The sequence below is a fragment of the Pecten maximus genome, chromosome 16 (genome assembly GCF_902652985.1).
Source record: "Pecten maximus chromosome 16, xPecMax1.1, whole genome shotgun sequence".
NCBI classification, from domain to species: domain Eukaryota; kingdom Metazoa; phylum Mollusca; class Bivalvia; order Pectinida; family Pectinidae; genus Pecten; species Pecten maximus.
Genome location: NC_047030.1, coordinates 21786505 through 21814057, shown reverse-complemented (window position 1 = coordinate 21814057; position 27553 = coordinate 21786505). Strand labels below are relative to the sequence as shown.

General features: G+C 35.3%; 1 protein-coding gene and 3 non-coding genes across 6 annotated transcripts; all 4 read right to left on the bottom strand.

Annotated features, from left to right (window-relative positions):
• Nucleotides 1-1397: 1397 nt before the first annotated feature.
• Nucleotides 1398-27553, bottom strand: LOC117345080 (eukaryotic translation initiation factor 4 gamma 3-like). Of its 3 annotated transcripts, none has more exons than XM_033908022.1 (30): nt 27466-27553; nt 27178-27327; nt 24192-24223; nt 23954-24030; nt 23316-23489; nt 22725-22904; nt 21776-22162; nt 20402-21268; nt 19409-19682; nt 18173-18306; nt 17162-17308; nt 16191-16385; nt 15563-15700; nt 15311-15370; nt 14855-14998; nt 14222-14301; nt 13729-13885; nt 13346-13450; nt 12379-12541; nt 11692-11834; nt 11323-11459; nt 7172-7330; nt 6813-7008; nt 6320-6492; nt 5981-6185; nt 5433-5528; nt 4699-4839; nt 4448-4529; nt 3946-4092; nt 1398-3486 (listed from the first exon to the last, which is right to left on the bottom strand). In XM_033908022.1, exons 2-30 carry the CDS (start codon nt 27252-27254, stop codon nt 3308-3310), a joined length of 5049 nt encoding a protein of 1682 aa, XP_033763913.1. In that variant the 5' UTR covers nt 27255-27327; nt 27466-27553; the 3' UTR covers nt 1398-3307. The 3 variants fall into 3 exon arrangements, with proteins under 3 accessions (XP_033763913.1, XP_033763914.1, XP_033763915.1); XM_033908023.1 differs by having other exon boundaries at nt 21776-22159; XM_033908024.1 differs by lacking the exons at nt 24192-24223; nt 27178-27327; nt 27466-27553 and adding an exon at nt 26297-26412.
• LOC117314865 lies at nt 7541-7617 on the bottom strand. The gene has a single exon (XR_004529621.1). It is a non-coding gene; the product is annotated as a small nucleolar RNA R38 (small nucleolar RNA).
• On the bottom strand, nt 7927-8003 carry LOC117314866. The gene has a single exon (XR_004529622.1). It is a non-coding gene; the product is annotated as a small nucleolar RNA R38 (small nucleolar RNA).
• LOC117314868 lies at nt 11115-11189 on the bottom strand. The gene has a single exon (XR_004529623.1). It is a non-coding gene; the product is annotated as a small nucleolar RNA R38 (small nucleolar RNA).

Below are 27553 nucleotides of genomic sequence, written 5' to 3'. Positions count from 1 at the left end.
GCCTCATTTATATAATTATGATTGCCATCCCCTTATGATGTTTCACACGAAATTTGGTTGTAATCCATTGAATGTTGAGGAGGAATAGGGATTTAAAGCAAAATCATAGCAAAGTTCCCCTTTTTGGACCCCACCCATCGGGTCCTAGCTATTGGTCATACTAGCCTCATTTATAAAAAATATGATTTCCCTCCTCCAATGATGTTTCACATTAAATTTGATTGTAATCTACTCAAGGGTTAAGATGGAGTAAGGTTTTAAAGCAAAAATTCACCAAAATTCCTCATTTGGGGCCCCGCCACTCGGGCAGGGGTCACATCAGCCTCATTAATATCAAATATGATCGCCCTTCCCCAAGGATGTTTCACACCAAAGTTGATTGTAATCCAACCAAGGGTGAAGGAGAAGTAGGATTTTAAAGCAAAAATTCACCAAAGTCCCCCTTTTGGGGCCCCGTCCCTCTGGTCTTAGGGGTCAGACCAGCTTCATTTATATGAAATATTTATTCCCTCCCCCAATGATGTTTCACACCAAATTTGGTTGTAATCTACCCAAGGGTTCAGGAGGAGTAGGATATTAAAGCAAAAATTCAACAAAGTTCCCCTTTTGAGGCCCCGCCCCAGCCTCATTTAAATTGAATACGACTGCCCTCCCCTAATGATGTTTCACACCAAATTTGGCAATAATCCACTTTGGGGTTAAGGAGGAATAGGGTTTTGAAAGAAACAGTCTAATGGCCAACAGCGGATGACGACGACGGAGCAGATGGCTACAGGTCATCCTGACCCTTCAATTGTGAAAAGTGAAAATCCAAGATGGCCGCCTGTGCCTGGCCCGTCTCGCTTTGTCAGTACAAGTTTCTCCGTTTATACGTCAAGTCCCCTTTTCTAAATAATGTTCCAGACTCAATTTATCGTGTTCACAACGTCCACTAATACATAATATTGTATTATTACAAAGGGCAGTAAATTTGCAAGTTAATGTCGGAATAATTTCCAATTTCGAACTTATCAGATCTTGTCATATACCACTGCATACAAAGTTTCATCAAGCTTGGTCGATATTTACTCAAATTATCGTGCTCACAAGGTAATGTTGACGAACGAAAGACGCCACAGTATGGCTTAAGCTCACCTTGGTCCTTCGGACAAGGCGAGCTAATAAAGGCTGTGTGGAGATGTCCATGTGATTTAACTACCAGGTATTCAAGTTGCACCTTTTGGGCAACAAAATTTTTAAGTGAAATGTTGACGTTGACCCCAGTTGAAAAGTAACACCATCTTCATGATAAAAGTCATCACAGGCAAGACAATAAATTGTCCATTTCCAAGATATTACTCAACAAACAACAATACACCTTAATTTAAATTTCTTCGAAGATTTTATTTACATTACAACCCCCTTTCATCTTTTTTTTTTTTTGTAATGAAAAACCACCTCTTGGATTGTGTAGTAGTGGTTTTGTATCACTGTAACAAGTATTGGGTTTGGGATGCAAGGGTGGGGGTCCCCAGCACAAGAGGTAACATGCCCATTTAGACTGTCAGAGAATATAGCAATTAAGAACATCAAGAAATATCTTCAAAACTCTTCATTCCAGAAGACAAAATATTTTTTGAAAATATTTGCCATTAATTTCCAATTTAGCATGTTCTATCCAACATTCCCGTGTCATAGATTCCTCTTAATTGTTTTTAGTGCTATGGTCAATGATTTATCCCATTTCCTCATTAATTTAAACGCCCACACTTCAAGCATATATGAACAAAATTTAAGGCATGAAGGTAGTACAGACTCATTAAGGTTGTTTAAACTTTTCATCTAAATGGCATCTTTTATACAGATATAATCAGTGACCAAATCAAAATGCTTGCTTTCCTCAACCACACAATAACAAACAAAATATGCCAACATTCGCACATTCATATGTATAAAATTATCTGTAGGTACATATCATTAGTGAAGCCTAGGACTGTTTATTGCAATGTAAAGAAATACAGGAATATTTACTTGGGGTCTCTATGCAATGATCACAATCAGTAATATGCATTCATGCTGAATCAGGTTTTCAAATAATCAATTCAAGTACTGGACATCAATAAATTAAAATGATATGAAATTAAGTGCCTGATAATTGCAACAATAGAGCCTTTCAAAACATCATATTTTGTGTGGGCATGAAGTCTGGAAAACGAAGGGCAGACAACTGGAAATATACATTATACTGAGCGTTGAACATTTTTTTTCTTGGCTCTGGTTTTCCATATTTATGAAATAGCACAGTAAGCTTACCTAGTAGCACCATGTGGCAGATTTAATTAACACAGTACATATGCACTGTTTTCACATACGTTTGTGAAAGGCTGACACAAGATATTTACAGGTTGTGTTTCATAATCATCAAGATATTGGTGTATGAATATGAAAAAAAAAGGAAAAAAAATAAAAAAAAATAATGCAGATTCACTTTAAACCTTGACAAAATGTTACTGATCAGTATAGAATGCTAATACTGAAATGATGGGGAACGGTTTACGTTCAAATTAATGGATATCCCATTAAAACTTCATTCATGTTCCAAACATCCAATGACAGTCACCCAAACATGACAAGATTTCATTACTGAACACTATAATATTTATCATGTAATACATGATGCAACATCATAAATAGTATATTTTTTTGTTTATAAAACCATCACGTTAATGATGAGAAACATAATTTGTATTACTATAATCACTTGCACCAATTTTTAAATCACAATCTGTTGTCATTTACGCAATGGCCAAAACAGCCGACTCAACCAACAAGCACAACACACATGCATGCTACTCATTCTCCACACTCTCCCATTTGTGCATAAACAAAAAATTGGCCTGGTTTCATTTAATATCTCGACATTCTCAACAAATGAAGAACATATTTTTCTTCATAAATGTTTACATCATATATGCAGAAAAAAAAAACATGTGGGATATAGCATATCCCAAAGGGTATATAATACAAAAATTGTCTAGAAATAAGACAGTAGATCCTGTTGACCAAAGCCTCGGATATCAACAAAATTCTCTTGTATCCACATATTCACAGGTTTTAGTATGCAACATACCAGTCACATGCTTGTTGCATAATATATATAGAAGTAAAGAAAAATATGTGAGCAGCTTGACACCAATCTTCGGTCAAGTACAAAATATTTCATACTTCTACCAACATTCAATTTTTTCTCTGTAGTTTGTAATTATTCCCCTAAATCAGAAATAAATAACCCCCATCTGTATTAACTAAATGCCTATAGAAACTATCCTCAGCTATCACTAGTCTCCTCAGCCTCTCGTAGCCACGTGAAGAACTGGACAACTTGACGCATAGCCACTCCCTTGCCTTCCTGCTCAGCGGGATCCTCACTCTTTTCCCATTGGTTAAACGCATCTTCAGATATTATGTCCTCATCATAAAGTGTATCAAACAATGTCCGTAGTACACCTGCAAATAAAGACAAATTTTGTTTTAATCAATATTAAAGAAACCCCTCAATGTGCCCTTACCATATATAAATATCATCGAGATCTTGTAGAGAATATGACCCCAACAAAACCCATACAGCTTAATCTAGTTCCTTTCAAAGGGCTGGCCTAGTTTGAAAACAAAGATTATGATATTATATCTATTAGAAGTAATACTTTTTAAGTGCTTGTCTTTTTAATAAGTCAACATACATTTGTCTGAAGTAATACATCTGAACTTTTTTTATTCAAGTTAACACACAATCATCAGAAGTCATCAGTTACACAGGAATATTCAAATTCAGAAATATTTCTCATAAGGATGCAGAGCTCTGAAAATCCGCCTCAAGTTAATGTAATGTAATAAGATTAAGCGTCAAACAATAATTGATACTATAGGAAAATCGTTTTCAAGTTTCCCTTGTATTAGATAACTGACCTGGCGGATGCTCAAGTTTGTGGACTAGTGATTGAAGAGCATAAAGTGCTTGTAACTCGAACTCGGCCTGATGATCAAGGTACTTCTGTAATAATGCACCACGGTTAATGACATCACGAGGCTCCACGCGAGCACTGCTTCCACGACCTGCAAACCAATCAAAACAATGTCACTGGCATGAGCATTTTTAATTTGATCTCTAAATTATGGAACTCAAGGTAAATCATTCATGTAGATATCATGTTACCGATTTTTTATGATATGTATGTATGTATGACTCCACCTTTTTTCAAGCATTATTGTACTTAAGGATTTGAACTTTTATGAACAAAAATATCCGGCATCACAGCAAATATACTAGAATGTTTTTAAGGAATGCTACAAAAGGCAGTCTATTTTTTGTGCAACTTTGTAGCTACCTCAAGATGTGCACAAACAATTATTTTGAAAAGAAAGATTATCAAACTTAGTTTAGCGAAGAAAACGCAAACTTGAGCCTCACCTGTAATTGCACATGAACACACTGCTGTCATCAGCACACGGATAAAACGCTTTGATTTCGTGATTGGGTCATCCAAATTTGTCTGTAAATAAAGATAAATTAATGTTTAATATCTCATCATATTACTCCATCAAAATAAGTTCAATACATAGATTTTAGTTACTAGTTTATCACCTACATGACTCAATCTATTGCTAGGTTGCATCTCAATGGTGTTAACATTATGTAGTGTCCCTGTGTTATATACTGACCTCAATCCAATCAAAGATATCCTCATTAGTAGACTTTTTCTCCTGTAAGAGCATGTCCAGGTTTTCCTGTATACTCTCCAGGGGCATTGCTATAGTGGGGGTGGTAGGCTGGCTGCCATCTGGCTCGGTGAAATCCAAACTCTGCAATAAAATGTCATTATTTTAAAATGAAATAAAATCAGGTTATAACACACAATATCGTGCACTTATAGTTGATTGAAAAACTTAATGATTGTCATATCACATTTCCCCATTATTGATTAGTAAATACTTTCTCTAACTTCTAACTGTTTGGTAAATACTTTCATAACTTCTATTTGGTTGGTTAATATTTTCCATAACTTCTAACTAAAACTAATTGGGTAAATACTTTCAATTATAATTGATAGGTAAAAACTTTCAATAACTTCTAACTTATTGGTTAAATACTTTCCATAACTTCTAATTGATTAGCAAATACTAGGTTTCCACCAATATATTCCATTTTGGGGACTTTCTTAACCGCAATGTTATTTCTGAAGTGCAATATAGGTTTTAGATTCAGAAGTCACTGAACAATCATATCCAAGATTCTGAGGAATGTTTACCAGCAAGATTTCATGAAAATTGTAGATTAACTGGAGAAAATCCTGTGACAGAACGAAATGGATAACCTGCTTCCAGTGTAACCCCCCCCCCTGTTGCGGTGGATATAAATATTGGTGATCATCGATTCGAACAGCACAAATACTTACATTGGTACTCAGGAAGGTTTTCACTTCTTCAGCTGGCATGAAGTCACTCCATTTTAAACCAGAGCTCTTCCAAATGGATGCAATTTTCTTGTGTCCCTGAAAGTAGAGACGAGTATTCATCAATTCAGTTGTAAACTGGGGCTTCATTTTGATTATCAGTATATTGCCAGTGAAGTGAAACCAATTTGTGCATGTTTATTTCAAAGAAACATCTGACCTTATTAGAATTCTGTGAGATTTGTTTCAACTTCAGTTCAGAAACATTTGACCAATCAGAGCATATTTGCTCACTACAATGTGAAGATTCGCTAAGAACTTAACTGAAGTTTTCGTATATCCAATACAAATAATTTGTCTTCAAGTAGTGTTTTTACAGAGAACAATGTGTTTACAATGTGAAGATTTGCTAAGAACTTAACTGAAGTCTTCGTATATCTAATACAAAATAATTTGTCTTCAAGTATGTTTTACAGAAAACAATGTGTTTAAATTGATTTTGATCATTTCAAAGATTAATTGTATATACTTTAACACCACTTATATCTTACCTCTCGTTTACTGGCATCATGTAGGATTGCAGCAATTAGAACACAAGCTTTGTGGCTGGCTTTAAGAGGCTCAATGGCATCTTTAAGGAAACTAAATGGAACACTGCCATCTTGAATCATAGGTCCAATTAGTTCTCCAAAATACTGCCAGATCTTTGGAATGTCTATTTCCATATCCTCTGCATACTGAAGGATTTCATGTAGCCTGTAAATAAAGCGAAAAAAAGTTAAATGGATTGTTTCTAGCTGTTTTACTGGAGAAGTCATTCTTTTTAAAGGAACAGGTACATTTTTCTATTGTTACTACATCCAATTTTTGAGAAATATGAAAACATTTACCCATTAATGTAAACTGCCACCGGAACAGATCCTTTCCTGACCAAGTCATGGAGAAGCAGTCCAGTTTGCCGACGAGCAACTTCCGATCTCTCTAGGACATGGTTTAGGGCAGAACTCACAAACAAATGTAGCGTTGATGGGGAATTTAATTCCTCTACACACATAACAGCTTCCTGCAAAAGAAACAAAAATGCAACTTTTTTTCAGTATTGAGTGCAGATTACATTGCATACTTTTGTGTTAAGTGACCAACTATCTATTTTACTTAAGAACATTTACGATACCTTTGTTTCATTACCCGATTATTGAAATAATTCAACATAAAAACTACATTGTAGACGTTAACCAGTAACTGATAGGCCTCAGCAACGAGGAAAGTGTCAGCATCTTGTAAACTGAGACAGATTTTCATAATCGGCTTCAGTCAGCTTTAAGAGTTTCAATTGAAAACCTAATTTAGAAATTAATCACTTTTGCATACAAATACACATACGTTCATGTCTTGTATATGAAGGAACTCGTCCACTATGGAGATCGTTTTCTTTTCCATCTCCTCCTGGCCCAGCTCCTTGACAGGGGCAGGGGGAGCCACTGGTGCTGGTTCTTTCTTCTCCTCGCGTACTTCACGGCTTCGACTGCTTTCCCGACTAGGGCCTTCTTTTGGAGTGGTTTGACCACCAATTATGCTCCTGTAAAATGAAAATTTGTTCATCAGTAAAATGATCCCTGGTTTAAAAGCATCTGAAACATTTGTTTGGTTAACTGCAAATTTCTTCAGTAAATTTTGAATTCTGAATATGTGACATTACATCACTATCGAAACAAATGTTTACACATGATTGAATTTGTTACCTTGCTGCAGCGAGTGCCTTCTCCCTCTCCTGTTCCTGTGATGATCGTGGCGTTACCCTGTTTGGACGACCAAAGCTTCCAGGCTGTTGTCTTACTCTGTTGGGACTTGCACCAAGACGACTTCTGCTCTCGTCTTCCGATCGGCTCAATGCTGAAAACCTGCCACACAAATTGTGAAATTCTATAGACACGTAAATCTTATTGAAAAATTTGAAATTAAAGTACCTTAATTTCAAAATTAAAAGAAAAATCAAAATTTCTAAAAGAAAACAAAAGAAAATCATGACCTTAATTATGAAATTCAATATCTACCACAGAAAAGTTTTATCTAGTTTTATCTACACCATGTTTAGTATTAACAAAGACTGACGAAGCCTCAGTAACGAGGAAAGAGTCGGCATCTTGTAAACTAAGACAGGGATAACTTTTCTTCATCATTGGCTTCAGTCAGACTTTCATGATGTTTTATCAGATGTTCCATCCTTCATTATTTAGTAAGGTAATATGTTATTTCACTAAACCAACATCTGAAGCTAAAATATGTTATATTGAATGTAGCAAATATTTACAATTCATCAAAATTATGTTTAGGCAAAGTTAAGACAGAACATACTTCAAAATATCTGAAGACTTAAATCAAGGCAGAACATACATAAAAAAATCTCAAGATTCAGATTTCTTTTCTAGTATCTATACACAACATAGGGAAAATGGATTTCTGGTCGATCAAGACCATGTTTAGTATTAACAAAGACTGAAGCCTCAGTAACGAGGAAAGAGTCGGCATCTTGTACACTGAGACAGGGATAACTTTTCTTCATCATTGGCTTCAGTCAGGACATGTTCTGTATTTCATCTGTTGCCCATCAGTATTTACAATTTGTATTTGATATGTCGCCTTTCGTAATTTAAAAGATATATACAATACCACTAGCCTAACATCTTGAAATAAAAGACTTTATATGTATCTTGTAAGCTTTGCAAAAAATTGCAATAGCTATAATAAACTGACATATCAATATTAATCTTACATTCCAGTAGTCTAATCACAAAACTGTAAATTCTTGAATGGTGTTGGACACTTAATATTTCCTTGTTTCTAGATCAAAGACTTTCACATTATTTCTGTTGTATATTTAACACAACTGCCTCAATAATAACTTTTATTCTGTGCATCTTTATATCATTTACACTCATCTCGCACTCATATTTAAGCCTAATTCCTAAATTTTGGAGTTTACTCCTGAAAAAGTCTTTCCCAATTCACCAATTTTCTTCCCAAAATGAGACAAAAAAGACCCTTCCCAAACCAGTGAGAAAAAGCTCAGAAATGTGTTTTATTATTCTTAATTATATTATATTTCTCATAGCTTATTACATCAATGCTGGGGAAGAATAAAGAGTATTTTTTATGAAAATATTTTAAACATTTATTGGCTTTTTCATATGATTTACTGCTAATGCCAACTTGAATAAATATCATAAAAATATTAGTTGGATTTTATAATATCTAAATTGTTAAATAAGCAGTTATACTTAGTCATATCCAGATCATGATAGTATTAACAAAGTCTGATGAAGCCTCAGTAACGAGGAAAGAGTCGGCATCTTGTAAACTAAGACAGGGATAACTTTTCTTCATCATTGGCTTTCATCAGGGTATTGTATAGAAACTAAATACACAGAAACATTAACATTTCATCTCATATTTTTAAAGGAAGCAATATTGCACGACAGTTAGTTCGAGCTGGGTTTGTTTGCATGGATTTCTGAAAGGAAATTCTCATACTTCACATCGATTCCAGAAAAGAAACGCTCAAATTTCGCAAAGAGTTAAACCAGTGGTTTATTGATTTCTACTGAGGTTCAAGGCAGAACAGGACTCTGGCAATAAATTTCAAAACTGTAAGAATTTATGATTTGAGAATTTCTAGCTACTTCACTCGATTACACCGTATAATTCCCATAGCAGGATTCCCCCTAATTATCATAGAACTGATGAAGCCTCAGTAACGAGGAAAGAGTTGGCATCTTGTAAACTAAGACAGGGATAACTTTTCTTCATCATTGGCTTTCATCAGGGTATTGTATAGAAACTAAATACACAGAAACATTAACATTTCATCTCATATTTTTAAAGGAAGCAATATTGCACGACAGTTAGTTCGAGCTGGGTTTGTTTGCATGGATTTCTGAAAGGAAATTCTCATACTTCACATCGATTCCAGAAAAGAAATGCTCATATTTCGCAAAAAGAGTTAAACCAGTGGTTTATTGATTTCTATTCGAGGTTCAAGGCAGAACAGGACTCTGGCAATAAATTTCAAAACTGTAGTGTAAGAATTTATGATTTGAGAATTTCTAGCTACTTCACTCGATTACACCGTATAATTCCCATAGCAGGATTCCCCCTAATTATCACAGAACTGATGAAGCCTCAGTAACGAGGAAAGAGTCGGCATCTTGTACACTGAGACAGGGATAACTTTTCTTCATCATTGGCTTTCATCAGGGTATTATTGTATAGAAACTGAATACACAGAAACATTAATATCTTATATGGTCTTTTTAAATGAAATGTTTAAATTAGGAAGCAATATTGCATGATGCAGTTGGTTTGAGTTGGGTTTGACTGCATGTATTCCAGAAAAGAAATGCTCATATTTCGCAAACAGAGCGAGTTATCACAAACCAGTGGTTTATTGATTTCTATTCGAGGTTCAAGGCAGAATAGGACTCTAGCAATAAATTTTCAAACTGTAAGAATTTATGATTTGAGAATTTCTAGCTACTTCACTCGATTACACCGTATAATTCCCATAGCAGGATTCCCTGTAATTATCATAGAACTGATGAAGCCTCAGTAACGAGGAAAGAGTCGGCATCTTGTAAACTAAGACAGGGATAACTTTTCTTCATCATTGGCTTTCATCAGGGTATTGTATAGAAACTAAATCCACATAAACATTAATATTTTATCTCATACTTTTAAAGGAAGCAATATTGCATGATGCAGTTGGTTGGAGTCGGGTTTGGTTGCATGGATTCCAGAAAAGAAATGCTCGCATTTTGCAAGCATGGAGTTTCACATGGAGTTTCACAAACCAGTGGTTTATTGGTTTTCTGTATGAATTTCCAGGTAGAGTAGGATTCTAGCAATAAATTTTCAAACTATAAGAATTTATGAATTAAGAATTTCTAACTACTCCACTCACTTACACTGTGTATTTGCCATAGCAGGATTCCCTGATTTTGTTATAAGACTGATGAAGCCTCAGTAACGAGGAAAGAGTCGGCATCTTGTAAACTGAGACAGGGATAACTTTTCTTCATCATAGGCTATGACAGTCAAACATAAACCAGGGAATTTAATTATATTTCACTTTAGTTTTTAAACAGAATAATTTTGTTAAATGTTCTAATAACAGCCAGGGTCATTTAAGGAAGGTTTTGGAGGTGGAGGAGAGCCAGAGTACCCGTAGAAAAACCACCGGCCTATAGTCAGTACCAGTCAACTGCCCAACGTGGGTTTCAAACTTGCGACCCAGAGGTGGAGGGCTAGTGATAAAGTGTCGGGACACCTTAACCACTCGACCACCCTGGCCCCCTGGAGCAATCTTTACGATTGAAAGTGGGTTAAATGGGAGTCTGGGCGAGATATTGGGTTGCTTTCTCAGGAAAACAATCTGAATTATGTATTTTATTCTTTAACTGCCTCCAAGAATATCTATATAGTAGTGTTGTCAAAGTAGTCTGATTGAACCCCAATAGTACCCAGGATAGTTTATCAAATATATTTTAGATAACATCCATTTTTGCTCCTAATTACTACTATGCTATTATTTTGAAAATCCTAATTACTACTTTACTATTATTTTGAATAACAACAGGTTTACTGATGTTTCAATGCTAAATTTCTTGAATTTATCTCAAATGCGACTGAAAAAACCTCAGTAATTAGAAAAGTGTCGGCATTGTTAACTGAGACAGGGATAACTTTTCTTCATCATTGGTTTTAGTCACAAAACTGAGCTTTAAATTCAACATACAGCTTTATTAGTGTTACCAGGTGAAAAATCATCCAACATTATCTCTACAGAGTTCTGAAATTTGTATCTTTCCATTATACGAAAACCCTTTGCAGTAGTTACCTGTTGCTTGGTGCATTGGACGAACGTTCGGCCTCTTGAGAAGCTCTAGCTCCTCCACCTGTGCTTCCCCTCTGCCATCCAGCGAACCTTCCAGCACCACCACCAGGACCAAGCTGTACACTTTCATCCACATTTTGCTGTTGACACAAATTGATGTTGATTAGACAAGTATATTAAGTCTTTATATGAATGTACACTAGAGAATATGAACTCATCACATTTCTTCTGCTCTTTGTAGTTGGCTAGTGAATGTTCAGAGCAAAAAACACAGTTACTTAAAAGTTATTTTCTTCAGTCATTTACCTGGAGGGAAATCATTGGGCAATTAATGCATATTCTTTATGATTTTTTTCCTCCCATTTTCCTTACCCGAGAAAGTTTTAGCCTTGATGGATCAATAGTTTGACGTTCTGCGTTGATTCGGACAGGTGGCTGTCTCCCACCAACTGTGGCCCAGCCATCAGCACCTCCGGGAGGGCCACCCTGTGAACCAGGCCCACGTCTTCCACCTCCTGTGAAATAAATAGACAGGAGAAATTCACATTAATTATCCACCTGTAAAATTATAAGATATAAATTCACTAAGTCTGAAATTTCTCAGTATAAAATACTGGCACATAGTACTATATACAGATCGTGCAACAGAAAAATCAATTTACTCAATAAAATACTGCTACTTGGTGATAAAATGGCTGCACAATAGAACAGTCATTGTCTTGTATATAAATTATTCAAATAAATTTGTCCAATGTGACTAGCAAATTTTTGAGCAGATGTGAACACCAGACATAGCCCAAGTTTTAAATGTAAATGTGAATGCCTGTATAATCACTGAATGCTTTTAGTATGACCAGAAGACAATAGCACAGCCTCAGTAACGAGGAAAGAGTCAGCATCTTGTTCACTAAGACAGGGATAACTTTCCTTCATCATTGGTCTGTGTTGATTCAAAATATTAAATTTTCTCATAAATAATGTCACAATGAACACAACATACAGCATAAAGCTGCTGTTACATCTCGATATTTGGGTTGATTTTGCTGCAAATAAACTAACCCTTAGATCCACCGCCGCCGCCACCTCCACCTCGCTGCTCTCTCTGTTGGGCGACTGCCTGCTGAGCTAAGAGTTGTCTTTCTTGATCCTCTCTCTGAGCTTCTTTATGAATCTGGTCCAGAGTTTTAGGGTTGTTTTCATCCCTTCTTGGTACCCAGCGATTCTGAAGCGATTAAATTTAATGATATAAACTGCTGTGCTTATCTTTATAGTATTCTGGTGACCAGAAACACTGGATATGCTTTTCCCTAGTGTGTTCAGGTATGTTTTGTTTCCATTTCAGTTGTTATCATTTAAGACTTGGATCTTAGTAGTTATCTGGAGACTTGGGTTGTTTTGATTTGCATAATTTCATCCTAGTTCATTAAAGTACTCGTGTATGTAGTCTACAGAGAAATGCACATTTCCTGAGCTTTACATGTAAGCAATACAAAATTTACCCATCTTATCTTTCAAAAAACTTTGTTTCCTTAACATTATTTGTACTTGTTTCAATAACATGATTACCAGTGTTAATTTTATCTCCCTTATTGGCATTAGTAAATGGTTAATTGAAGAATGTTTCATGTTGTGACTGGAAAGCCACTCTAATGAATGGATTCTTTATTACATTTGCGGCACACACTTGTTTTCAACCCATTTAAATGAGTAATCACAACTTGACTATTGCAGGAAAATATCAAAAGGGAGGAATACAGAAATAAAGAAATTCTATGCATGGTGCTGGAGAAAATGCAGCCTATTATAGTAGCACTGTTTGAATTAAATCACTTCTATGGGTGGTCTCTGTTTTGTAAATATCTTACTTTGATAGCCCTAAGAGAATTTAATTGATCAGTTAATGTCTATTTCTAGCAAAAGAACACAAGGATGGATATATTACTTAATATATCATTTAAAACTTTCAATTTTCATATTCAGACAGTTGAAAATTAATTTAGTTTTTGCATTTCTGTGTGGACCTTACCATTCTCAATTCGATCACATCTTGTAACATGAATCTCACTCGGGAGGACGTCTTCTTGTCTTGTGAAATCTTTCCCATTTGTTGGAAGTACTGCTCCATCCTTGGCTGTAGAAAGAGAAATTCATGGAATAAAATTATTGCCTGACCTAGTCTCTTCTGGATCTATCAACATCTTGAAGTCAAACCTTCACTATCTCAAACATTCCATCCTTTATTCCGACAAAATCTTCAACAGGAAGTAGGTCAATTAACCAGCAGAAGTAGATAAAATTTCAAAATTTATACAGTCAAGCTGTAGTTATCCTTTAACTTTCAGTTTATTTCATAATTTTTAGCACTATTCTTATCTCCCTTTTTAAGTAGATCTGAAAACTCATGGTTACCTTGGCTTTATCTGAATCCAATTCTTTTCCGATGGTAGTGAGAAGACGACACAGGCACTCCAGCGATTCTAAATCTTTGGCTTTGAGCAATTTAAATACACAGTCATGCATAATGTTCTCGGTCAACATTTTCAATTTAAATAATTCACCAATAAACCTGAAATGACAAAACAAAACACAGAATTAGTAATTTATTTTGTATGGTAAAACAAAAATACATTTATGAATTCTTACATTTGAGAACAAAATACAGCAGTTATATCAAACTTTTAACTGTATTTTATACAAAACAAAAAATGACAAAAATACTTTTTTACTTGAGAACGTATTTAAATGCGTACAGGTATGCATAAGGTATGTAAATACACATATCTTTCTATAACAAAGTATATTGGCATTAATGCAAAATCTGAATTAATCTCCATAAATATTTTCATCTTATTGCTGATGATTGCGACACTCAATTAATTTGTTTACTACAAGAACATCATACCTAATATTTCCTAAAGACCGTCTCCTGGCTTTAGATTCCGCAAATTCTAGATCGGACTTCAACTGATCTTTCTCCTCCTCCTGCATATAAAACACCATTGTTAATATCGCATATTGAGAAGAAAAATACAAATTTTGGAGTCCTTGATCAAACACCTTTGGATAAACAGCAAGAATCATTATGAGTCTAGAGGATCTAGGTCAGCAAGTTTCTGAATTAATATTTTCCTTGAATTTTTCTCCTCCCATAATCATCTGTTCAACTGAATGCCCTTCATGTAATCTAATGATCTCCCTTATACCCAGTCATTTATTAACACATAATATTGCTGTATCTTTACAACTTTTATTTCAAATTTTAAGTGTGGTCTAATTTATCATATCAAGGTATATTCCGTCACTTAAGTTGTCTATGAAACATGTCACATTTTATTACCTTATTTCCAATAAGCCTGAAAATCTTGATTTCTAACATGTGATGCCGGAGACAACCTTATAAATCAATTTTTGGTATTTCATCGAGGCAGATCTCTCACCAGCCGTGGGAGACAGTAAAATCAGCACACATGTGATTTCCCTCTGCCAGCGGATCAAGAGTTAATAAAAGATTATTCAGTCCTTTTAAAACACAAACCTTGGCCTCCTTGATTTCTTTCCGCCTCCTTTCCATTTCCTGTTCTGTGTCTTTGTCCTTCTCAAACTCTTTTTGACATCTGGTAAGTAATATTGCACGGAAATTGACAGATTCACCTGGCTTTTTTTGGGAAGGTACCTTGATCTGAAAGTAAATGACAACCAATTGACATTTTCATCTGCACAATAATACCACAAAGTTTACTTGCGTTCTTCTTATAACTTGATTCTCGTCACCTGCAATCAGACTATCCTCCCTTTTTCTCACTTAGTAAGACATTCATCAAACGCTTTTAAAAGGAATATTCATCAAACTTTCTGGTTCAATCAATCATTAACTCAAATGCCAGTTGAAAGATTGTGGTGACTGTTTCTATTTTGTTAAAGACTGAAGAAATTGGTATATGTAAAGGTAAGATTTCTGATTTTATGACTTGTATAAATCAATGATACATACCATTGCTAGATATCTGCACATGCTTGCATAAGCTACACTAAATCCAGGTTCACCGACAGCCTGAAAGTAAAACATCATTTTAATAACAAACTGAAATACATAGAGCCTTATTTATAGACTTAATGTGTTAGAAAATGGAATATTCTTCAACTTGTTCGCAAAAGATGGAGAAACTGATTTCTTAAGTATCTCTAGCTATAGATCATGTCATCCATATCCAAAAATGACAAAAAGTGATGATTTTTTTGTTACCTTTTCAAAGACATGATCTGTGACTCCCTTCAATCTCTCCTCTGTATCGATCTCTAGTTCTGACATCTGTTTGACCAGAGTTTGAAATTTCTGTGGAGTCAGCTTGTTAAGGATACCTCTGGCCTTTTTGTACAATACCTGCAACAAAACAAGGAGTAATATTTTTGCACTCAAATGACCTTTGGACCTTTAAGCCTGGACAAAAATTTAATGTTAAATTTGCAAATCTATGACCTTGAAGTTAAGGTCAAAGTGACATAACCATATGTTTTAGGCGATGCAAGTACGCTCCAAGTTTCATAAAAATATCTTCCAACACTTCAGAAGTTATGGCCTGGACAAGAACTTCTTATTAGTAGAAGAACCAGAAAAAAGTAGAACCCAGTACAAATACAATTTCTCTCCCTTCATTCGAAGGGGAAACATAACAAGTTTAACCGACAGTGTCCCAAGATTAGGAACAAACATAATTTTGAGCCCAGATACAACACAATTAGAGAGCGTCTAGCCAAACACCTCGGATCTTCATTGAAGGCTACATGGTTGGAGTTCTAACTGACTGAGCTATCTCAGACCCTAACTCGAGTACAAGAACATTTTGAACCTTAGAACAGCCATTGTTTTTTACCTCAGTCTTTTTGTCTTCTGGATCTTCAACTTTTTCTGTGCTCTTTTGTGGTTTCCAAGCATCGCCTGCTTTGTGTAGGGTGACATCCTGTCCTATGGAAACATGGGTGATGATCCTCTGAGGAGGACCACCCATTTTGCGGCCCTGGTTGCTACCACTCTTGGTCATTCTGCCACCACCACGATCAGCACCGCCCTGAATCACAAAAATATATTGTAACTTTACAATGCCACTAAAATTATCACTTCTAGTACCTTGTAGCTTTAATGTCACTGAAACACTTCCAGCAATATCACCTGCATCACAAAAACAAACTTTTATTTCAAATTGTCAGTTTCGGCTAAAGTATTAAATCTCACCATATCTAGCATGTCAGTATATTTACATATTCACCAAAAGCAAAACCTTTTTTTTCGTTTCAGGAAGCCAACATAACCTTTGTTCAATGCGATGTTTTTTCCAGTATTTTGGGAAAATCCAATTGACCAATTGGGAAAATTTCACTATTCCTTTTCTTAAATTTTCATGCTAATAATTGATTTATGAGTGGCATGCTTATAATTTTATAATGCAGAATCAATTCTAGCTTTACATGATGGCACACACCAATTTTGATCTTTGGCTGTCCTTTGTTCTTGTCTATTTTGTGGAATATTTGCCAGTATAATTTCTTTTTTTCCAGACTTTTCTGTATTTTGGACACAATTGTGATTTTTCTAAAATTTCTTTTGGGAAAAATAAAACTGAAATGCATTGGGAATGAGGTCGATTTGTGCAACCAGTTTTATATGCAGGAAAAAAGACTTGAATGGCAAAGAGAGAGAACTGCCCGACAGCAAAACAAAGGTCAATAGTGCTGGATCTTAGTACATGTACTCTTTTTTGTTCTTGTAGTTTTCTGGTCCGATAAGGTATGTTATTTTGCCTATAAAAAAGTGCTTAACACATCACTAAGAATGTTAGGTACTCACAACTCTTGGTGACCTGACATAGCCAGGTGTGAAGTCAAAGGATCCAGTGAATGATTGAGGGTCCCGGGAAAAGGGGGGTCCTCTTCCACCTCCTCCCCCACCACCACCGCCGCCACCTCCACCTCCTGAAGGCTGGTTATAGTGAGGCTACAACAACAATGGAAATCATAGTAGAGACCAAAGTAGAAGATTACTTAAAGTTATCAAGGACTATTAAAGTAAAATATCTATCCAGTGAGATGATGCCAGGTTTGTCATACTAGGAACTACCAAGTTATTTACCTCAAAAGTACCATGTAAGGCCTATTTTCTCCCATTCCCACTCAGGGTTCATACGGATTTTGTCAAACCAAATTCAAGGCTTTTTCAATGTCTTAATTAAATATTCAAGGCCCATTTTACCCGTCATCTTGTGAGGGAACAAGAGAACAAAAAGGCAACTTATAACTATCCACTTGATCAAAATACAACTTGACATGGTAACTATTAACGTCTGTAAGGGAGGCGGCATAGAAAAAGTTGAATCCAAATGATCAGTGGCCAGGGTTTCACTTATCCTAATGAAACCTTAATATTCAAGGCTTTTTCAAGGCTGTAAACCAATTTTCAAGGCTTTTCAAGGCCCAAGGTGAAATTCAAGGCTTTTCAAGCCCCAAGGTGAAATTCAAGACTTTCTCAAGGCCCGTGCTAACCCTACCACTATGCTTAGAATGCTTTCTAGAGTAGAGTGGATAAATATTTTGAACAGCCCTTACCCTGTTTTAAACATCATCATCTCCTCTAAAAGAGGCTACAAACTTCAGATATTCCAGATATTGATGATATTGATGAATATGGATTAAAAATCTGCTAATGATGAAGTAAAACAAGCACATCGTACAATTACCCTCCATGGACGGTTTTCATGCAGACATCAAACAAAAACACCTGGAATGACAGGGATACTGTCTCCGATCCAACTCAATGCAAGGGATAGTGACTTGGTAGTTAACCATCGTATTATCAACTTACTTTGTCTAGAATAATATCAGGTAGATCTGGCAGTCCAACAGGCTTGGTTGTAGAGTCTCCAGCATACTGCATTTGCAGCAAGAAATCACGGTCATACAATCGCTTCCCTTCTGGATTCATAGGACTCCATTGGTCTGGAAAAAGTCAATTTTTTTGATGTATTACAATTTCTTTATTACAAATTTACAATATTACGATTTTTGTCACATTAGATTGATACAAAGTCATTTAAGCAAGCTCACTTCAAACCTCTTGTTACACATGTTAGTGTGTCAGAGTGCTATCAATAAAACCTTGAAAACTTCTGGTTGGATTTAGCAGGTTGTTAAATATTACAATTTAGAAGAATTCAATCTCAACTTTAATGCCCAAATTAGTGTAACGAAAAATGTGGTATGAAATCAAGATATGCACAATATTCATTTCTTTTTCCAAGCCGAAGCAATAATGACCAGACAATACCATGCCTACTTTTTAACAATGGATACATTTCCTTCTAAATCAGTGCATCTCCTGTGATCTTGCAGCATGGCTTTACTAGTGAGGGCACTCTTAACTTACTCTTGTTTTCATATGACATTTTCTGAGAAATATATTAATTTAGATTCAAAGAAATATGAACAGCCACATGCATGTGAATACCAATTTCACTGTAAAGCATGGCTAAGTCCTTATATAATCATATAATTACACCATGTAAAATGTGACGTTATATTTAGTCTGATTCAGCTGAGTATTGTAATCAGCTGCTATCTAAACCACTACCTACGAAACTTTGAAATAAGGAAGTCTGTCCTCAGTTTGTAGGTTGATAGGCCTAGTGACCAGACTTTTGAAAATATGAAAAACTTTTGCAAGAAATGACTGAAATGGATTAGAATGGGAACTTTCCTATCACAATACTTAATACAGAAATACATGTCCTTATTTTGTTGTCATGATCACAAAAATTTGTGTTTTGGTGTTAATCAAAATATAATTTGCAGCAGTATATATAATTCAAATATATGTACATATACTAACACAAACTTTAAAAACAGTAGGACGGTTACAAAATTTACAGGTATGTGATGTGGAACAAATATATGTTCCACGTTGCATCTTAAACCTGATCAGATTCAATGACATAATAACCAACATTGTATTTCAGTTCCAATCTCAAAAGTAAATTTATGTAATTCTCAGTGGAAACCAGCTTCCTCTCAATGTGACTATTCTTTTTCCAATTGAATTTACCTTCTTTATATTTATATCTGGCTTCTTTTACAGCTTTCTCCTTTTCTGTACTTTCACTGTTTTTAGTATTTTCTTTAGCGTCTTTACTTTTTTCCTCATTCTTTTGATTCTCCTCCTGTATTTTGTCTTGTATTTGTACTTCAACTTCTTGCATTTTCTCTGGTTTTTCTGTAGTTTTTTCGACATCTTGTGTTTCTGTTGTTGTTGTTGCTGGAGGAGAAACTACGACAGGTTCTGGTACAGGTTCTGGTACAGGTGTTGGTGACTCCACTGGCTGTTGTTAAACAACAGAATAGTCAATTAATAGTGAAATTAATCATCAATACCATTAATGCAAATTAATCTACTTCCACACAGTTCAAAGGATAAAACCATACATTAATTTTATTTAGAAATGACAATCAAAATAAAGAGGCCCAAAAGGCCTTTACCATTGACTCGTTACACATTTTAAACTTTTGCAAGCTTCAGAGTCTGAGTGCAAAGTCAAATTCATTAAAATAGCAAGAACATCTAATCAGAATTTGTTACAATACAAGATAATATCAATACTTATCAGATTTTATCTAGCTGAATTTCTAGTCATGCAACTAAAAAGTATTGTACATATATAATTTTTTCAGATTCAGAATGTGAATGGAATATTGGAATATTACCAAAACTTATACCAACATTACATATATCAGACTGCTTTGACCTTTTAAAGCAAATGAAGGAAATTAACCTTAAAATCTGAAATACCACCAAATTAACATGACCCCAGGCATCCAGAGTTTTCAAAAAGCTTTTGAATAATTTTAATTGACTGCACCTCTTTGTTATAAAAAGTTTTAACTTTGAATGCAAGATTGTGTGGACGACATATATTCAGTTGTCGAAAGTTACTAGTAAGCTTAGAGTTATTTAGATAAATTCTTGCTTCCTCTTGCAAAAACTCTCAAGACAGAAGAATGCATGAAGTAAAATATATCAGATCTATAAGGATATACAAACCTGTGGCTCTAAGAACACCTCCACATCAGCTTTTTTAGATTCTTCTCCTTTCTTGCTAACTTCCTTGACTTTTTTCTTTCCCTTGGTTTCCTTTTTGACACTAGATACAGGACCGGAATCCTCATGATCTACCACAGTTGTTTGTGATATATTTGGCACCTTGTCTTTCTCACTTGAATCCTCCTGTTTAGAGGTATTATTTACAAGTTTTTCCTCCAACTCCACTTTATCATTTACTAGATCCTTAGTCCTTGCATTATCACTTTGGACAGTTGTTGCCACATTGTCAGGTTTAGAGTCCACTTCAGAAGGCTTTGGTGGTTCCACGGGAGTATCCACTTCATCAACTATAACCACATTCTGGCTATCTGGTTTCACATTATCGGCCACTGAAGAGTCACTTGGCTCCAATGATGACACAGATTGGACATCAACGCCGGAATCTGACACAAGTGCAGTTTCTTCTTGTGTAGCTGGAACTGAATCGTTTGTGTTTGAAAGACTTGGATTGGATTCTATTGTTACACTACGTACTGAATTTGAAACTTTTCCAGATTCTACTGAAACTTCAGCTAGAACTGTTGTTGTGGCTTCTTTAACTGGTGCACTTAGGGCTGGAGTGTCTGATTCACTAACTTCGGTCACGACTGGTGAGTACGATTCCTGTGTAATTTCCTCATTACTAGCACTCGGCGGTTGATATTGTTCTGCAGGTGTAAATGATGGCACATTGTGAGAAAGTTTGGAAGTCAACCCAGGTTCCGCTTGAATTTCAGTCTTCAATGTCGCAGCCACCTGGGCAGCAAATACTGCTGCAATATCACCCTGGTGACCATTTGGTGATTCTGATGGAGGTGGTGGGGGGCTCTGAAAACAACATTATTACATTGCAAATAAGAATTCCATTAGGATGCACACAACAAATTGTGATAAAATGTTAACAAATAGTTCTAACCAAAGTGTTGTCATTCCTATCTAAATATGGTGTACATTCCAAAATATTTTCTTAAGACACGAGTCAATCTTACAATTTGTTGAAAAACTATAGAGGTACCTCTGCACTTATGAACTATCAGCTTTAAACGAACTGTTTATGGATAGAGACAGTGTGTGATTTGAATAGTTTAATGCAACAAATTTGTACCAATTTTCAATCATCCATGACTATCATTCAACAAAATTTGTCATTCATTGAGATTTGGTTGCAGCCAGATCATTATTAGGGCAATTATTGCATAGAAAATCACTAAAATCAGATTATGAAGTACCAAGGTGATTTAATTAGGTTAACATTGGTGATACTATAAAGTGCTTATCATAACTTTTACAATGAAACTTCAGATTAATGCTAGAACTATACAAAAGATGGCTTACTTCAACAAGGGGACTTGATTCTGACTCTGATACAGCCTCTCCCGGAGCTACAGCCACAGGGGAAGGACTGGAACCTGGCGTAGTAGAACGACCTGGGCGATTTGTGGTGCTATATATTTCACTTGATATATCTTTTCCAGTATTTGGATCTACAATCTTGATCATGTGTTTCTCTCTTTTTCCTTGTTGTTGATTTGTTTGTGGTGTAATCATGCCTGCCGATGGTGGCCTCTGATTCTGGCTAGATTGCTGGTGATACACAGTAATCGGGTTAAACTGCTGAGTTGCAGTTTGATTTGTAGCCATGGGGTAGGTGGTCATCCCTGTCATCCCTTGTTGTGAGGTCTGTAGGGCAAACTGAGGGGTACTCATTCTGTTACCAACCTGCTATACAACAAAGAAGTGGCATGTTGTAAAACTCTATTAGACAAAAAAGAAAGGAAATCTTTGTACACAATTTGAAGATATTGAAAAAGCATTATTATTTCATCTTTGTCACAGCTTATGTCAAGATGACATGCAGGTATACATTTCATCTGTTATGAATCTTCAATGATAAATCAGGCCTTTTTGCTTCATTTTGGGAAGAAAATTGGTGAATCGGGAAAGGTTTTCTCTGGAGTAAACTAAAAGTTTTGGGAAATTGGCTTAAATATGTAATAATTTCAATTGGGAGTGGGGCCAATTAACAGTGCCAAAAAGCCCCTGCTAATAATCATAATATTAAATCATGACATATGTTTAATCATACCTTTGCTTATGGTAGAACATAAAAGTAGGAAATAACCTTAGACATAGAGGTCACATTAAAAATAATATGCCCTGTTAAACTTCTGTACATGCCAAAGCTTTATCAATTTTAAATTCGCTACACGGAAAACCAGAACTCTTCATATTATAGTAAGTAATACCCTACTTTACATTTCTACATAAATACAACATAACTTACCATCATAGAAAGTTGTGGCTGAACAATGATCTGTGTACCACCAGGGGGTTGGAACGTCCCTGGTTGGTGATTTGGCGTCATGTACATCGCTGGGTACATAGCCTGGTTTGGCGGCTGGCTGATGGGAGGAGGGCCAGTATACCTAGTTTGCCGTTGCTGTGATTGGCCAGAGAAAAAGGGCTGCAATGAAGGAACATCAATTGGCTACATAATTCTGCGGAGTAGTCAAATATTCAAGAAACCAAGCCAGTACAATTCAGGTCAGTTAATATGATTCAGTCTTCAGTTCATGTTTCAATTTGGTTACGTCCAACCACTGAATTTGTCTGTGAATATGCAATATTGATCAAAATCAATATTCTTAATCAGAGCTAACAAGAGCTGGTGTCAAGTTAAGCTGTTATACTCAGACAACCAGATACCGTCCTGTTCAAGCCATACTTTTGGGTATTCACTTCAAAATTAACAGATATTGAGGAAGTTGAGCTAGTCTTAAAACTTCATCATCCAACAAAACATACAGTTGTAGACTATTCTGTTACATAAACACTAGATGATACTACAAAGGTATAACTAATCAACTCTACTTACTGGGGGACCAGCTCTCATGCCTGGCGTAGGGTTTTGATACATATTTTGTTGAATAGTTACTGGAGTTCGCTGTCCCCCAAAAGTTTGGGATGTGGTCAGCTGACCCTTGTCTAATTCATGAGGATTACTTTGTGCCTGCTGCTGCGGTTGCTGCTGCTGTTGCGATATCAGGAACTGAAACATAAATTTTCAAATTTCATTAAAACTCTTAAGAGCAATTAAAATATACTGGCATAAACTTAGTTGGTTGTAAAGCAAAGTATTTGCATAAGACAGAATTAACATTTTCATTACTGCAATACTTCTTTATTTAACAAATGAATCAAGTTTCTTATATACCAGGTAGATCAATTTTTTAGTTTTGTTATTTTCAGAAGTCTATGGATATCGGAAATCAATGTCACAAAGATATCCCTTTTGTCATGAACCTAAGTTTTCTTACCAAAGCTTCTGAACTTGCATTTGCAATACTTTGCCAGGGACGACCATTTACATTCAACCAATGCAAATAATGATTTCATGCTAGTTTTGATTCAAAGTGGATATATATGTATGCTGTGTTTTTTTTTGTTTTTTTTTTAAATATCGACCATAGAATGACTATAAGAAAAGGTTTTAAGGAAAGCCAGGCTTCCTACCTGATTGGGATAGCCAAGGTTCACTATCCCTGGTTGGTAAGAGGTGTACTGCTGTGGAACTTGTTCTTCTGGACCTCCTGAAAATCATCAAATATGACAATTACATAAATTTCACAAGGAATAAAGTCTTAAGATAATAAAAAGAAAAGATTCATGAATGATAAAAAAGAATGCCTAAAGATTGTGTATTTTTATACATTATGGAAATATTTTTTTAAGTTGGAAGAAATATACTCACTATGAACAGGTGGTGTTGTAACTCTAGATGGTCTAATAATGGTTAAGGAATACTTCACAAAAACATTCAATATAACATCAATATAAATGTCAAAATGACTCTTGTTGATAAACACTAAATTTATTTTTTATCATTAGAAATATCAAATCTACATGTTATTACCAATTATGGCAGGTTCTCTCAATTCTTTAACGAATTTTAAGTCAAAGTTAACCTTTGTCCTCTGAAGGTCAAACTAAATCATACACATAATTCTTTTTCATATTGCAATCAAAGGCCAACTTCCACAAAATCATTAATACTGTGAATTCACCTAATATAACATTTTCACCAAAACATTTCACTCATCTAAGAAAAAATTCCAACAAGTTCAACTTACATGTGCATTTGTTTCAATAGAAAACAAGTTTGCGGCGAGATTGAAATTTCTCCAAATACAACATTTTACCACTGGAATATTCCTCGAGAAATTACAAGAAAATCAGTCTGATATAATACAGTACTTAATATAACCAACTTTATTTAAGCAAATACGAGAAATATTAAAATCTTGAGCAATGGATTTCTTAAAATTGGAGCCATTTAATTCCAAAGAAACAGAAACAATCCATTTCCAAAGAAACAGAAACAATCCATTGTTAGGTTAAGATCTCTATACTACAATGTAATTCTATGCCAGGTTTACTTGGAATATGTAGTACTTTCACTTTCTTTTGAAAAAAACCATGATAAACAAAAAACGTGGAAGTCAAACTTACCAGGTTACACTAATAAATTTCCTAGTCCATTAAAATCTTAACAAGTCTGCATTTCAATGGCTGTTCACAACTATTATCATATTTGGTTAAAATTCAACTTTCAAAATACAACAAAAAAAAAAGAAGAGAAAGAAAAAAGAAAAGTGAAACGTTGAGGATGTTGCTGGAAAAGTAACGGTCTTACTGTCATGTCTCATGACTCGAGCCACAGTCAAAAACCTTGTCTGTACCTTGTTACAAAAACTTTTGACTCGAAACATTTGACACAAAGTGAAGGATAGTACCATGCTGAACCGGTTTTTTTTTTAAACAACTTTCATTCTTGGGTCATTTCTGTCAATTTGCTCCCCCTCATTATCTCTATGATGATAATAAACAAAACATTCTGGTCAAGTAGTGTGTTCTTTCTTTTAATGCGGCATACAATACTACAATACTGAACGTCCTCATATGACCCCAGCTGATAAGTGGATGTTAAACCCCTAAAAACAAATGATCAGTTTTGAAAACTCTCCATAGTAAGCACCTGCACTATCTTTCAGTGCTAACAGTTGTTACCATTCACATACATCTTGCCTATAGTATACTGAAGTAGTTTAGTTCCAGATTTTGTTTTTCCGCTCATCTGGGTTAGGGGCTTCTTTACGAGTTACTTACGAAAAGAATTTTCAGGAATACACAGCAGATTTTTGGATTTTGGCTTTAAAATGAATAAATATCTATTTCTGAACAATTTGGTTTGTTGGCATTGGTAAAACAGGGCCTAGTGTTGCTAAATGTAAAACAGTTTATATGCCTTCATTTAAAAATGTTCTCACATTTTGACATACTGGATTGTTGCCCAAAACTAGTTCAGGAATCATCACATCTGTGCCTGTGTCAAATCATATCCCCGAAATAACACTTTATTTTAAGTATAGCTACCTAAGCTATAACTAAGTCTGAAGATTCTTGTGATTGTGCAAACCCAAGAATGTGTATTTTCTTGGATCCATCGAGTCATTTGATTACTTCCTACATGAATTATCCCATACCAGGATGTTAACATGATTTATCCTTCATACATGGACATATTATGAGGATTTTTTTAGGGAAGTACCTGGATACCACATTATGAAGTAGCTCGTACATTTGTCTAGACAGAAAAGTCGTTTCAACAGCCAGTTTTAATGATACTGATAAAACATGCTCTTATTCAATGGTTTATCAATTAATTTAACTCAAAATGTAAATAAATTTGCTAAAGGCATCTATATGGTTTTCCATTCTTCAGTTTTCAATCCTACATGGAAATTGTGACTGACCTGTAACATTGATCATGGAACTTTCACATAAAATTAACCTTACCTTTCTCCAGTTTTCTACGATATTTGTGAGAAAACATTTTTGCCAGACAAAGACTTTCAGAATCCTTTGTACTACGTATACATCATGCTTATAAATGTGAACTCGTGACTCATTGACATATACAGTACACACGTTTATAAATAACGTCATAGAATGCAGGAACTTCCAGTTCCCACGATAAGAAATCCCAAAACAGTTTAAACAAAAAGAACTTAGATGTGCTTTTTTATTAATTGTAAATACATTTAATTAATTAACATCGTAAATATTTCTGGATAAACCTAGACATAACAAAGAAATCGATATGTAAATTACGTGCCGTAGTCTACTATGTTTCAATATCGGCCATCATTGAACGTGGTCGGCCATGCCGTGTACGCATGACCCAGCCGGCTACATTTCCTGTCTCGATTGCCTGGCCCCACGTGTAAAAATATTTTGCCATTTACTACGATTAGGCAGTGCGTGTAAGAGGCAAATTTCGGATATACATCCGAACAATTTCTACAATTTTCAAGATCCAGGAAGTCCGACGTAGACTGGCACATGTGGCCCGTTTCGTCACATACACGCACCACATACCAAAACATGGCCCCGCCTACATCTCATCATTTTTTAGTCGAATTTAAAGAAACTGGTACAAAAAATGAACAGCAATCAATGTAGAATTAGAAACAACTATTATAACTTCTCGTATTTTTCTTTGTAAGACATATTTCACTTTAAGTCAACTTGAAAATTCGACACATGTTGCTTGGGATTTTCCTTGGAAACTAGACCCCTTGTTGGACTTACCGGCAGCTGTTACGATAAGTAACTGCGCAGAATACGTTAAATACGATTCCAATTATCCAACTATATCAACAATCGGTAAAGGATACACAATGTTCCTTGGTTGTGAGTGTCCTGGTATCTGAACAGCAGCTGAAACTGTTGGTTTCACCTTCTGCACATTCATTTCAGCGTGAAAAGGGAAGCGATGAAGTCCTTGGGTAAGGACCCTTCGGAGGCTTGTTTCCAAGCACTGTCTCCTATATAGAAGGAAACAAACATATGAAATATTAAGATTAAATGTTCAACTTTCATACTTACAGGTCCAATTAATTAAATGTGTATGTTTGAGTACAAGATGGCGGAAGATTGTAATCGAATAAGAAAAATATGGCTACCTATTTAGGTCTGCAAGGAGACGGCTTAACACTCGGGTGTTTCCGTGAATCACCGAGAAATTTCGGTCGGGTCAAAGGTCATAGAAAA

Coding starts and splice junctions, on each gene's coding strand:
- LOC117345080 (XM_033908022.1), bottom strand. CDS start 27,254: ATGAATGTGCAGAAGGTGAAACCAACAGTTTCAGCTGCTGTTCAGATA. Junction 11,835..12,378: donor CGGCGGCGGTGGATCTAAGG/GTTAGTTTATTT, acceptor TTTATTTCACAG/GAGGTGGAAGACGTGGGCCT. Junction 4,093..4,447: donor GTGTTCATGTGCAATTACAG/GTGAGGCTCAAG, acceptor ATTGGTTTGCAG/GTCGTGGAAGCAGTGCTCGC.